At 31.8% G+C, this 14,597-nt stretch overlaps 1 protein-coding gene across 2 annotated transcripts in view; it reads right to left on the bottom strand.

The window, feature by feature from the left end:
* The window catches only part of LOC118185187 (ubiquitin carboxyl-terminal hydrolase 47-like), a 145,444-nt gene that overhangs the window by 109,987 nt on the left and 20,860 nt on the right, over nucleotides 1-14,597 (bottom strand). For both annotated transcript variants that reach the window (XM_035355008.2, XM_085824036.1), the window contains exons 4-6: nucleotides 11,292-11,411; nucleotides 9,271-9,460; nucleotides 554-650 (exon numbers count right to left, since the gene is read on the bottom strand). In XM_035355008.2, the coding sequence (XP_035210899.2) occupies nucleotides 554-650; nucleotides 9,271-9,460; nucleotides 11,292-11,411 (407 nt within the window). The remainder of the gene's footprint in view (nucleotides 1-553; nucleotides 651-9,270; nucleotides 9,461-11,291; nucleotides 11,412-14,597) is intronic.

The following is a 14,597-nucleotide window of genomic DNA, read 5'->3' as shown; positions in this document are numbered from 1 at the left end:
TTTACACTTGTTATTAAATTTCCAAATTCTCTCAAGAGCATAATGAACTTTTCTCATCATTATCAATAGTTTTTATATTACTCTCTAACTACTCTACTGCAAGAGACAGCCCCTTTGCATGCACATGCTTTGTCTTTTTCTTACTTCTTTCCCATGAAGCTATTGAAGGTAGAGTTATTGTTCTTCAACACATGATCTGATGGTAAGTTTAATAAAACTATACTCCCAAAATAAATTTGGTGACAAATCACCACAACAGAACGAATTTTAGCATCTTTACAAAAACAACATGCAATTAAAAAAAAAAAAAAAATCTTCAAGCATAAAAGAACATAGTAACAAAGATTGTTTTCATAAACATTTTGAAAAATTAAATCCAGAAGAATGTAGGTTATGGATAAGTAGCGGCAGAATAAACCATACATTAGTTTCTGAGAAGAAGCACTATTTAGAGGAAATTTGGCATTAAGCATATCAGTTGAGAAAATTCATTTTAAACTCTTAAGACATAAAGGGATATGAAAATATATAATCATAATAAAATCAAATTTACCTGTATAAAGTGTTTCTAAATTCTGGAGTCATAAAAAGAGTCTGAAGAAGACTGTTTAGGTAACAAGTCATTGCTTGGTTTACTAAACCAACAAAACCTTCAAAGGAAAAAAAAAAAAAAAAAAAAAAAAAAAACATTATTAACAACGCTAATTAACAAGTATGTACTGCTGAAATAAAACAAACAATGTAAAAAAGAAAACCAACTGCTAAAATTCTCTAACATTTAAAATAGATTAAAGGGCAACCAAAGCTATGAAATCAACACAGCTTAAACAAATAATACCTGTATTTTGAGCAAATTAGACAATTAAAATTAACCATGAACATGAAAAATAAAACATGGATTTGGGGAGGCGGAAGTGGTACGAGGAGGCCAAACAAGTTATAACAGACTAGGAAAATTATGAATTTTAAAAGATATTTAAAATCCCTACTGTTGCTTTCAATGCAGTTTTCTTGAAAAGCTTACAAACATTACCATCACAGAAGCAATCCCCACTCTCTGCAGAAAGGCTGAAAGTCAAACAGCATAACTATCTTCAATTCATCTGTCATAGCTTACAGTTTATGCTAATGAATCCATTTCAATACAAGTCAAATATGTAGTGTCACTTCTTATTTCCTTAGTCCTCACCAGAAGGCAAATGAGATACCACTATTTAAGGTGAGGATTTTGAATGTTTCAGATATAAAGCTTTTGATAATGGCTATCTCAGTTTGTACTTCTCACACCCAGCTATACTAAATTAGTATTCCAGCATTATTTATGTCTTATACTACTTACCAGAAGGCAACTGAGATAAATTAGTAGAGATTATTCGCACCCACCTCTACTAAGTTAGTATTCCAGATTTTGCTAACTGAAGTTAAAATCATGTAATTAAAAGTTTCAGTGAATTTATGTAATCTTTTATGAACTCATAGTAATTTGTAAATTCAAGTTTTTGTTCACTAATACCTGCAAGTGGTGGAATTTGATCTGTGCCATTGTTAAGTTCAAGTTTTAAAATAAAAAGGTTATTACCACCTCCTTATGACTTTTGTAGAACATAAACAGAGAAAGCAATAACTTGCTTAGCAGTGTGGGTAGGATCTAAGGAACTTTTAAGTTAGATACTTTTAAGTTAGACTCAAGTTGATACCCTACAAACTTTCTAAAGATAAATCACATTCCATTATATTCACTTTTATGGTAAAATTTTGATTTGAGATAAAGAAAAGAAATCAGTGTAACTGTGGTAAGCAGCAGGATTAAAGAAGCACTAGTATATTACTCCTAATGAAAAATTAAGTTAAAGATAATATTATAGGAGAAACCAGAGCTGCCTCCTTTTTCAGTTGCTATTTTATGATGCACTCAATGACAGGTTATAATTGCACCCCCAACGAAAGTGGTAAATGATTTGAAGAATCAAACCAAGGTCTGTGATATAGAAAACCACTGTAGGAACAACAGTGCAGTTTTTCCTGTGCTTTCAATATCTGGATCTGTATCCTGGTGCCAATGTCTAATGGTCACCAAGCCACATCATAGTATATTGTTTACAGCACCATTCTCTTTATTTACTATGAAATATCAATCTATAAGCAATATTTGACCAAACATGAACTCTCTTCAGTAATCTTTCAAGCAGCTTATAATGATAATGCATATACCCAGTGCAGCCTTGAAGACATTTCTATCCCACATCACTAGTACATACAATAACACATATTTTTTAGAGTAACAGCTAGTAACTTTTAGAAATTCAGTGTCAGGAAGGCAAGCAATCAAGATTATACACATCATTTCCAATTGAGAATGACCCCACTATTGCCAGAATTTTCTAGCAACAATTTCACTTCAGCAAACCCTACCCAAATATGGACTTGCAGAAAGCAATTTAGTTCATATGTATTATTTGAAGTCTCATTGACTGAAAGGAATAAATTTTTACATTTTTGGTGGTGTATACTTTCCATACACAATAAAGGGTTAAGAAAAGGAGATAACACGGACAGATAACTTTAAGGGTGAGCAGCTAGTTACAAATAATTAAATTATGTAGTTAGATGAACTAATTGAACTGAATGCGAGTTCGTCATGAACTAATTGACAAACTCGCATATGATTTCCCTTTTTAATATCCAATACTGACACAATTTCAAATATATTTAGAGAGAAACTATAAAATAAAAGCTCATGATGCTGATTAATAATTGGTTAAATTTACACTTGCTATTAAATTTCCAAATTCACTCAAGAGCATCATAATGAGCTTTTCTCATCATTATCAATAGTTTTATACTGCTCTCTTACTACTCTACTGCAAGAGACAGCCCCCTTGCATGCACATGCTTTGCCTTTTTCTTACTTCTTTCCCATGAAGCTACTAGGTTTTCTGACTTAGAACTTTTCTTTAAATAATTGAATATGTCCGCTAGTTTTACCTAATGCTTACTACTAATATAGCAGCTACATTTTCTGCTGTTGACATGGACAACCTATAATGAATAATTATTTACCCTATTAAATATTAGTTTTTCTAATTTCTATAAATATCTATTAAATAAACACTAAGAACAGTTTTAGCACTTAAAATTTACAATAATGATTTTAAAATGGCATTAGTATAACTATACATTAAAGGCTACCAAAAAAATATGTTTTGTAGCAACAACAAACAACCAAATGTTTATGCATCTTTTTAACTTGAAAATTTTCCAGTCATTTTAACTAATTTACATCAATTTTCTGCTCTTTAGCATCTTTTCCAAGTTCACTTATTTTAATACATCAATGTTCCTACTAGTCTCCACTTTTCCTAATTTGTTAACATTTCAACAATGTACTTGTGAAGAATAATTTTCTCTTTCTTTGTATAACCAATTTCTTTTTCAATGAATTGCCTCTCAATTTTAAAATTTTCAGATTTAATTAAAGATTTTTTGTTACTCTAAAGAACTGCCTGTACTTAGAATGTAAAGAAGAAACTGTTGCTTGTACTTAGAATGTAAAGAAGAAACTGTTAATCTTATTTCTTTAAATAATATGAGTACTGAAAATAAAAATGAAATGATATAAGGTCAAGACCGGTACCTTAGACTGCATGGCAGAATTTTTAGAATTTAGGGAAGCACCGAGCAACAATTTTGGACAAAATTTTTAGAATTTAGGGCAGGCACTGAGGTAGGTATGGTGCTTACCTCTGAGACATATAAGATAAATCTTTTAATTAACTGTTGGTTTTCAATTTATTTGATTTCTTTGATTGCTGTGATGCTTGTGTCTAGTAGAAAAATAAACATATTAAAAAATAAGGGGAAGATAAAAATATTAAAGATTTCTAAGATCAAAAGGAGAAAATTCAAATAATTATTTTTTCACTTTCTTTCGTGGATCTTCCATGAGAAAGATAAGTAATTCATCACAAATTTCATATAAAAAATATCTATTAAATATTAATAACCAAGAAGATGCATTTCCATTTAATCACATTTTCTTCAAAATAATAATCTATAAATCTTGCCTTTAGATCTTCCCAGATGCTAAGTCTAAAAAATCCAAAAGAAAATTTATCCCTACCTATAAGCAAAAAGCCAGAAGATTAAAAAAAAAATCAGAAAAAAGAAGGGTAAAGTGAATTTTCAAGAGAAGACTGATACACATTTCAATATTCTAAAACAATTACAGGAGAAAAAAACCTTTAATATGAAAAAAAAAATTTTTTTAAAGACAAATGAAATTAATTTTTAAATAATTATAGTAGTACTTTTATTTTTTCTCATTTCAGAAACTGTGCTATAGCATTTATTATCTTATTTATTCTTCAGAATCAAAATATTTCGAAGTCACCAAAATACACAGTAATATCACTTTAAAATATGACAGGAGAAAATAAAAATGTTTTATTTTAATGTTGTTTCTTAGACATCAGTTTAATTTATTATTATGATGATGATATTTATCAGTGTAAGTGTCATACTTTTGTAAAAAAACGACAAAATTTCGCAAAGCTTCAAACAAAATTTTTATTATTTCTAAAAATATTCCCCAAAAATGGTAATTCACACTCAAAATGGCAGTCGTGTAAAAAAAAAAAAAAAAAAAAAAAAAGTGTCGGATAAGTAAAATTAAGGACTGCTAGTTTTAGCTGAAATTAAGGACTTCTAAAAATCATTTCCAAAAAACCATAAGTACTTTTAAGGATCATTCAAACCCTGTTTTAAGGACAAAAAGTTTTGCAGAAACCTATAGACTTAAGAATTGTATGGACCCCACTGAAGTGGGATTTTCAAACAATAGATGAGTCTTTAATTAGATAACCACAGATCATTCTCCATATAGTTTTTATACCATTATTTTGCCAAATCCTACAGTTTTCTGATGTCATGAGTACGATAGCAGGATCCAGGTTGAAAATGCTCCATTGTTTGTTACATAGAAGGCAGGTTCCAAATTTTAATCATTTTCATAAAATGCCATAAAAAGAAGAAAACAGCCGTTAATTTACATTCTTCCTCACAAAAACAAAACTATGTTGTTAAGAATTAATCAGAGTTTCATATGCGAAGACCTTACATATGTGTTACAATATAACACTTATCCATTACTGGTGCTACATTGCATTGTCTGAAGACAGTTCTTGTTTATCAAAAAAGGTCAATGAAAAGTATATTAAATACCGGCAATTCTTATTACTTATGACAAATACAGTAGCATTTTCAAACATGCTAATTTAACACATAATACAATATTGAAGAAGTAATGACAAATCTATCATGGGAGCCTGTAATCCCTAGAGAATGTGTCAAGTGGCAGATAAGGGAATGTCTCCATTGGTTTTCCTTTGGGTGGTAGAAGGGAAATGATATCCCTTCTGCATACCAGCAGGCAGAAATCCAATCTTTTGGGCAATGACACTTCTTTCTATGATGAGTCCAGATTCAGTACCTAAGAATAGTGCTACCGCATATGGGACAACAAACCTCTTTTTCACATCCAAAAGCATGGTATGCAGTGTAAAACTAAGACACTAAGTCGTCTACAACTAAATATGAACAAAACACAAAGAAAGTAGGATGAACTTCTCGTCCTCCTAGAGATTAATGACATTCATATTGCTTGCCTTCAGAAAACTAAGCTAAAAATAAAAAAAAAAAACCTTCAACCTTAAGAACAATAGTATCCTACGAAAAGATAGGACTGACAGAATGGGAGGAGGACTTGATTTCCTTATTACAAACAGCATTATCAAATACAGAGAAATCAAAACTGATCATGAGGAAAGCACAGAAATTCAGACCATGAGAATCCTCCTTGCAAGACATACCTTTATCCTGATTAACATCTATCACCCAGACAATTCAAGTATCGATACAGAAATCCTCCATGACATACCCCATTTCCAATTTAACTTCATTGTTATCCTGGGCAATTTTAATACTACAAGTCCAATGTGAGATTCTCACATTTTCTAGATGAGAAGGGAAAGCAGATAAAGAGCTTTTGATAGACCTAAATGTGGCTACCCTAAAAAGAGGAAACACTTATCTTTAAAAAATAACAGGTACACAGCCGTCTCTTGATCTCACCATGGTAAATTATCACATATTCAATACCTGTGCATGGAAAGATCATTGACAATGCAATGAACGATGATTGACCAATCATTACGAAGCTTAATCTACATTTTGAAATCCCTGCCCAAGAAAAAAGATCCTGATTTTAAAAAACAGACCGGGTAGGCTTCACCCAATATATCAACAGCCTCTACCACAGTAATGATTTTGCAGCAGACACACTTGAGAAACAGCTGAAGAGATGAACACATAACTTCAACACTGCAGCTAAGAAATTCATTCCAAGAAGAAAAAGAAAACAAAACTAGATTCCTTACAGGAAGGACCAAAACATAGAGTCCTTAATTTAAGGCAAACTTGTTAAATGATCAACTTATAGCAAAAAGCACATAAGAAAACAGAAGACTGCTATCACAGGGGCATCAAAAAGAAAAAAATTGTTGCCAATAAACAAAAATGGGCCGAATTTTATAAGACCCCTAGATCCAAGGGAAAATGCTACAGCAGAAACAGTACATACTAATGAAGTGGCCAATGAACTTGCAGTGCAATCTTCTAATGATAAAATTGACTATCAGAAAAAAGATAAAAAATAAAACACTCTTAACAAATTGCTCCTAGAGACAATAGGGTACAGGCATGAGGACTTATTTCTAAAGGACATCACTTTAGAAGAATTAGATATTACTATTAACACTAATAAAGGAACTAAAGAAAGATGAAATTATCCTATTTTTGGAGAAATAGTTTAAACATGTCGGTAAAAAGTGAGACAATGCTTGTTAATCATCTTTAACACATTATGGAAATCTGGTAAGCTGCTTTATGTATGGAAAATTTCTATCATTGTATCTTTACTCAAACCAAACTAATCAGCTACAGAATGCAAGATCTATGTGCCCATCACCCTCACCAACAACCTTTGCAAAATGATGGAACAAATTATTCAATCCAGAATCAGGGAGGTCCTCATAAAAAACAATATAAATTTAAATCAGACAGCCTACAGAAAACAACATTTCACTGACAACCAATTATTCCATCTTGGTCAATCCATCATCAATGGTTTCCAAAAAACGACTACTAAAAATGACAACTGCTATTTCTTAATTAAGATTCACTAGGCATGTCAAAACCTCTGCTAAAAAAGCTTTGAAAACACTAAGAATCATTAAAATTCTTTGGGGAACAAATTGAGCAGCTTTTCTCCCCAGACACTTAGATGTTTCTTCCAACTCCTATTTGGACTCATGCTTCCAAGACTGTCTTGAAGAAATTCGAAAGTGCCAACGCAAAGGCCACAAAAATCATTAATGATGCAGTGTCTTCCACTAATAATTTTAAAGTAATTTAGCAATATGGTCTCTAAAGCCTTGGAAAAAGTAGACAGTTTTACAAATAAGGCAAGAAGCTGTGTACCAGAACACATCTCGCTAGGAAAACCTTTGGAAACCATACAGCAGCATTAGACCGAAAAAGTCATTTCCTATGCAATTTAACAAAGATAACAGAGCAGTTCTCGACCTTGATGATCACAGAATTCCTTCCAAGAGCTAATACTTCCTTCCAGGCTTCCTATGAACTCCAAAATAGTACCCAACCTACTAGGCCCATGCAATAAAAAGAAGCAAGCTACATCATTAATGCAACAATATCCAAAAGAGGATTTTGTACATGCTTATACAGACGGTTCATCTGATAAGACAATCACTTGAAGCTCTGGAGTACATCTGACTACCCCAGGTGATACTACTTATCAAAACAAAACTGGCACTAGAGCCATAGTCTCTAACTTCACTTGTGAGCTTCTGGCAATAGCAGAGGCACTTGATATGCATAGAACTCTTCCCATTTCCATTCAAGCAAAAGGACTCATCTTCTGTGACTCAAAGGCATGATCACTAACGAAATCCCCCCCCCCCGATTACCAACGGGATCACTTGAGCTTAAATGAGGTTCAAAAGTTGGATAAGAACTGCGTTTTTCAATGGTTGCTAGCACATGTCAACATCACAATAATGAAAATGCAGATAAACTGACAAAAGAGGCTCAAAATCACTATAATAATAATAACGTAAATGTCATTTTCTTGGATGTAAATGTTCTGGCCAAATAAAGACTGAAGAAATATTCAATTCCAATAAAGCACCAGCTGTATAACATAAATAGAGATCAATTTATAACTAGCACTGTAGTCAGGCTCAGAACTGGCTATCACAGAGGATTAAAAACTGGCAGAGAGAGTACACACACAGAACTGACAACTACACACATTTCTGATTGTCTGGCCATACTTGCTGATTTGTTAAAAATCGGGGGTCTTGTTTACGAGATCAAACCTCTATGAAGATCAAACCTCTACAATGATAAAATTTTGCAGATTGCCAGGACTGTAATCTTTGCCCATGACACTATTTGAATATGCTTCATCATACACACAACAACAACAATGGAAATATAATTATTACAATCCAAAATACAGATGTCCAATAATTAGAACAATCCAATAACCAAACCTCCAGATCTCCAGCCAAAAATTAAATAAATATATATTTTTTTTTTAAATCCCTCTTCCATTCCAAGATTATAATAACTTGGAGTGAAGAACATCATACTCAACAAACAGAAACAAGTATGCTACAAAAGGGATTTTCTACACACTAACAGATTCCTGCATGTCACTTTCAAATGCTTGCTGGCTGAGAAGTCACACCTTAAAGCACAAACTGTATATTGATGTTGGTCAGAACCACACTTTTAACCCTTCAGTGGTTGTTGTAGGACAGGGCCTATGCTACGTATTTTGCCACCAGGCCCATGCTTCCCTATGATCCTTTAATTCTGCTCCCTAGGTACTGCCTAAATTCTTAAAATTTTGTCGCTCCTAAATTCTACTGCTCAGTGCATCTCCTAAATTCTGCAAATTTTTGATGCCACTATATTCTGCCTCCCGGTGCAGGGACACCAGCCCAGATGTGAGGTAGCATTCTTTTATCTGGCCTAAACAATATGTAAAACCCAAATGTTTGCATGTCTACATGCCATCCTACTAGATTTAAATTAATGATCTAAAATTGGGAAATTTCCAAAATCTGGAATCACTTAAGTTCCAACAATTCCGGATCTTGCACTTCGCACTGTACTATTACATACCTGTATCTTGGCGTGTAAGAGCATTGCTGTAGCTATAATTGTATGAGAATTCAGAAGTTCCTGGTGTGTATGGAGGTGGAGCTGGTGGTGGCACATAGGTACAGGGTCTATCACCACTGTCAAGAGTTAACTTTCCTTTCATGTTATCAAGAATAGATGTGTCATCAGCAAGACCATCAGCATCTGTGACCTAAAGCAGAAAATATTTTAAATTTGACACTGGTTATATTAATGGAAAAGAAAAGTTTATTACCTATTCTATCTTTTAACATAAATGTTAATTATATGATAAAATTTTTAAATCACATAAAAAAATTATACACATGTACACAGAAAAATTTTCCATTTCTAGAACATCCAGTTTACTTTTAATAATATTCCAAAACAGTTTTTTTGCAAGAGAAATCCTGAGAATAATTCTTTTGCCAATATTATTGTAAAATGTTCATTCATAAATATAACCAGCTATAATACTTGTATTTACTGCACAGCTTGAAGGCTTAAATTTAAAGATTTGGTTTAGTTTAATTGTAGGAAAGCATGCAAGACAAAAGAAGTTTTCATGGAGGACTTTCTAAGGGAAAGTGGCTTGTTTACATCTTTACTATTAAATTATGAAGACTTCTTTCGCATACATATTTGCATACAAGTATTCCTCACTTTGTGGGGGGGGGACAAAAGCACCTAGAGCCGCCCAATTTTGAAGGCACCTAATCCTCCACTCAAACATATGCACCTCAAAGCCTGAAGTCTTCATTTCTTTTTTTTTTTATTTATTTCATATTCTGCATGAATTTTTGATTAAATAACTCAATAATTTGAAAGCGAGCTAAGGCAACACAATTTTAAAATATCTGATGTGGATACATGACTTCCTTGTATGGCCTTATTAAATTATACATATTTTTTTGCTGCATTTAATTTAAACTTATTTCCTTGAATTTACTGGATATATATGTCTCATTCAATTAATTCAGTTTTCACTTTGTAGCACAGCAAAAATACATAAAAACTTAAAACATCTTCATTAAAAATTGTAAAACACAGAAAAACATAAGCAATAAACAGAGTTAAAAATATTTCTTTCTACTTTTTAATGTCACTGGTTTAAATGAAATGCATTTATATCACTCATTCTGAAATTAGAAATGTTAAATATTTTCATGAAATTATGTTGGAATCATTAATACATATTTCTTTTTCTTATTATTTTAGACAGCTGTTCATGCAAGCAGCTCACATTACAAATAGAAAAAACCAGAGCTCCTGAAAAAAAGGGGACCTATGTCCCGTCATCCTCAAAATCGAGTTTATTTAAAATATTTAACCGAGCTTGTTTTTTTGCCTAACTGATATTGCTTTTAATTTTGCTGCTTAATTTCAATAAGACTGCTTTTTTGCTTAATTTTACATTGCATGTCTCTCTCCCAATCTGATTTTTAGCAATGAGAATAAGGAAAAATTTATGCTTGCACTAATACAGTGCTTAAGCTCTAACCTATTAAACATCTCAAGATCAGTTTTTTGTAGTTGTCTATAAATCAGACTTAACACAAAATACCCCCATATTTGAGCCATTTGCAAGTCTCCATTCTCACAGTTCCAAACGTGAAACTCATTTTTCATCCATTAAAGCATTAAGAGCACATACACCAGGCACATATTAATTGCACAGCTAAGTATTTTAAAAACAGAAACTAGCAACTTCTAAAAGAAATTTTACGTGTGATCACAAAGAGATAAAAAGAAAAAGTAAACAATCTCAATGGCAAATCTTTGTCACAAATGCAGTGATTTAAACAATGTTAACAGAAGTGAATTTATAACTTGAGTCCAAAAAACAACATACAAATTTATTATTTTTTTAAACACTCACTAGATCATTTTACTAATTAATATACTTAATATTAGACAAAAGAAAAAAAAGACTAAAAAAGAATTACAGAATGCCAAATTGACATAAAAAATTGAGATTTCTTAATTTTTTTTAAATAACACAAATACTTTTTGAACGAACTTACATCAAGTGTTTTTGGGGGTGTAAAATTTCTGTTGCCAATGATGATGTGATTCCTTGCATTTTCACCACATCGAAAACCCATTTCTTCTAAAGTTTCTTCACCGTGCTCATGTATATGGACCTAAATCACAATATTTTCTTTTAATACAATAAATAACTCCCACAGCTCAGCATGCAGAAAGATTTTTAGCAAAAGTATTCTCAGCAATATTTCATTAAAAAAAAGCGTGAGCCTTCAGTAAAATACAAAACAATTTATTAAGTGAAACAAAAGTCTATATGGGTAAGTTAACAGATTTAAACTCATGTACTGAAATATTGTTTATTAGACATACTTTTTAAGTTTTAGCTTTATCTTTGAACTATATTTTTCATCACATAAGAAGAAATAATCATAAATCCCCACAATGAAATTCTTTGAAACCTTGAAACCAAGTTTCTAGGCCTTTTTGTTCATTAGTAAAATAAACTTTTTCTAAAACTCGCATAAATCAATACTTCATCAATAATTATTACATACATCCATTATGATCTGACTAAATAATTTTCATACAGCATTTTAACAGCACATTTTGGATTCTAGTCATGAACCCGTACATTTAGCTAACACGGACAGTTAGCCAACATGGATATTTGCCAATGGACACTTAGCTGACAGGGACCATTAACTGATTTGAACGTTTAGCCGACATGGATATTCAACGGACAGGCCATTTAACGACATGGACACTTAGCCAACAAGATATTTAGCGGGCAGTACTTTAAACTGGCAGTATATTTAGCTGAAGACATATACATGTACATAAAAAAAAAATATGAGACTATGTTTTACTAAAATTTGTCCATAATTATCTGACAAAGGCTATTTCCAGCGTACACAACGAAAAGGTTTATAGATAAGTACCACATTTTTGCCTTTATTTAATGCTAAGGACGTAATGAATTTTAAAATTGGACAGAAAATAAACTTTACTTTGGCGAAGATTTTGAAATCAATTTAGACAGCAATCAGACATAGGAATGAAACTTTTGTATGGAAAAAAATGAGCAAAGCGAAAACAAATGTAACCTGCAGTGAAAAATAATAATGAAATGTGAAAAAGTTAATATATTATAATTTTGAAAGTGTTGAAAAACTAACAGGAAGAAGATTTTGAAAGTGTTGAAAAATTAATGCCATTAACTAAAGTAGAAAATTTTTTGTTAATCTTAATGAGTTCAAATAAATTAACTAACTGAAGAAGCTTTACGGATAATTTTTGTACATCGAAAAGTCAAAATTATGATTTGGTGTCCAGTTGTGATTGGCTACCATAATTTTGTTTATTTCTCCTTTTCGTACACATGTTCCCTAATAAGAAGTTTTAACACTCATTCAGGTTACCGATATATGTCAAACCACGTTAGCTAAAATTACAAGAGATGTGTAATAAACCATTTTAAGATTAATTTCCACCAAAAGAAATTGAATCTTTTAAGAAATGAATAACAAATTTATTTATGGTTGTAAAAATAACCTGGTACAACTCTGATACACGCCCTAATTTCACCAAATGTGGCGATATGTGTTCTGCACTGGTTTTTGGCACAATTGCGTGTTGTATGGCAACCCTGTTGACATTGAAAAATCTTTCGCTGGAGCTCGTTGGTTCACGTCTGTGCCTGAGAAGATAGGGGGGAAGATAAAATGGTGGAAGTTGTTGAATTGAAGTTCGGCAAAATTAAATATCATTGTGGCCATCCTGTTGAGGGGCAGTGGGTGTTTGGAGGAGTCAAAAGAGGGTCTGGGAGATAATTTTTAGTGGCTGTGCATGATAGGAGTAGGGATTTGTGATTATTTGCGATTTTATTTATTTGTGAACCATAGTATGAATTTTTTGGATAGTGTGTTTGGCTGTCATATAAATACGATAGTGATTACGTGGCGGCATGTTAAAGGCGGTATGAAATTGGTATTTCTGCTGTTCGAAAAAGCATTACTTCATGGTAAGTGCATTTTATTTTATTCTTGTTCTTATTTTGTAGAATGTTATGTTCATTGTTTTTTTAGTATGAATTTTTGTCATTATTTTTTTTTAATTGTTTGATATTTATTTCAGTTATTTTAGTTTATTTTGTTGATTAGTGCATAGTGTCTAGATTGTGCAATTCGTAGATGTTTTTTAAAGTTGAAACAGAACGCTGTGTACATGGCATTCTTTAAAATTTATTGTTATGTTAATTTATTAAAGCGAGGTGTGAGTAGTTCATAGATTCGTTCGTTGCCTAAATTGTGCAATTCAAAGATTTTTTTTAAAGTTTAAACACGATGCTGTGTACATGGTATTCTTTGAAATTTATTGTTGTTATGTTAATTTATTAAAGTGAGGTGTGCGTAGATCATGGATTCCTTTGCTGCCTATATTTTGCAATTCGTAGATGTTTTTTTAAGTTAAAACCTATTGCTGTGTACATGGATTCTTGTCAAATATTTTCGGTTAGAAACTTAACGTTTTTGCTATCTAAATTTTTTGTTTCGGATTTTTAGCTTCAATTGTGTGTTCAAAACGCGGTTTTTGCATGTGCGAAAAGCACATTTTTGGAGACATTTTAGGTTTAAAGTTCAAGATTTAGATAGTAATATGGCAGCGTGGAGTTTCTCGCCAAAAATGTTGGTGACTTGAGGGTGCATATCAGAGTAGTTCCAATAACCTGAAAATTGACTTCATGGAGAATCTAAACAAGTTTGTAATTAAAAGAGATGAAATGTTATGACAAGATTGTTAGGATTATTTATAGCTGAAGATCATTTATGACAACATGAAAAACATTTTGGAAAAGCTTCATCAAGCAGAAAATTCTATCTCAAAGGAAACTGATTTCAGGTGATTACTTTCTTAGATAGCAAGTATTCTAAAAAGCAAATTTTGGGAGCATGACACATGCAATAGCAGAAAGGAGATATTAGTTAGTTGGCAGAGTAACATGATTTTCACGAAGAAGCAAACAGACAGCAATTTATTTACAGGAAACAATTTTGGCTCTAGACAACGAATTATGATCAATATATGAAAAATTAGTAATTTCCACTACCTGAAACTGAAAGCCATTTAAGTACATGGCAACCATGTTTGCAAAATCGAAACATGCCTATAAGCTGATGTAATGCAGTGTTCCCAAGGCTTTGTGTAAACAGGATTTTAAATAAGAAGTTAAAACAGACTTTTATAAGTAATTCTATTTTGCTATCACTGTTAGAAGTTTAACACACTCAATTAAAGGATATACATATCTTAAAATCAAGCTTCATTAAAAAAAATTATGCATT

Source organism: Stegodyphus dumicola, chromosome 9 (genome assembly GCF_044657685.1).
Source record: "Stegodyphus dumicola isolate Sdum_Otavi_A_Nest chromosome 9, ASM4465768v1".
Lineage (NCBI taxonomy): Eukaryota > Metazoa > Arthropoda > Arachnida > Araneae > Eresidae > Stegodyphus > Stegodyphus dumicola.
Note: the sequence above shows the minus strand (reverse complement) of the source record. Positions and strands in the feature narration are given on the sequence as shown.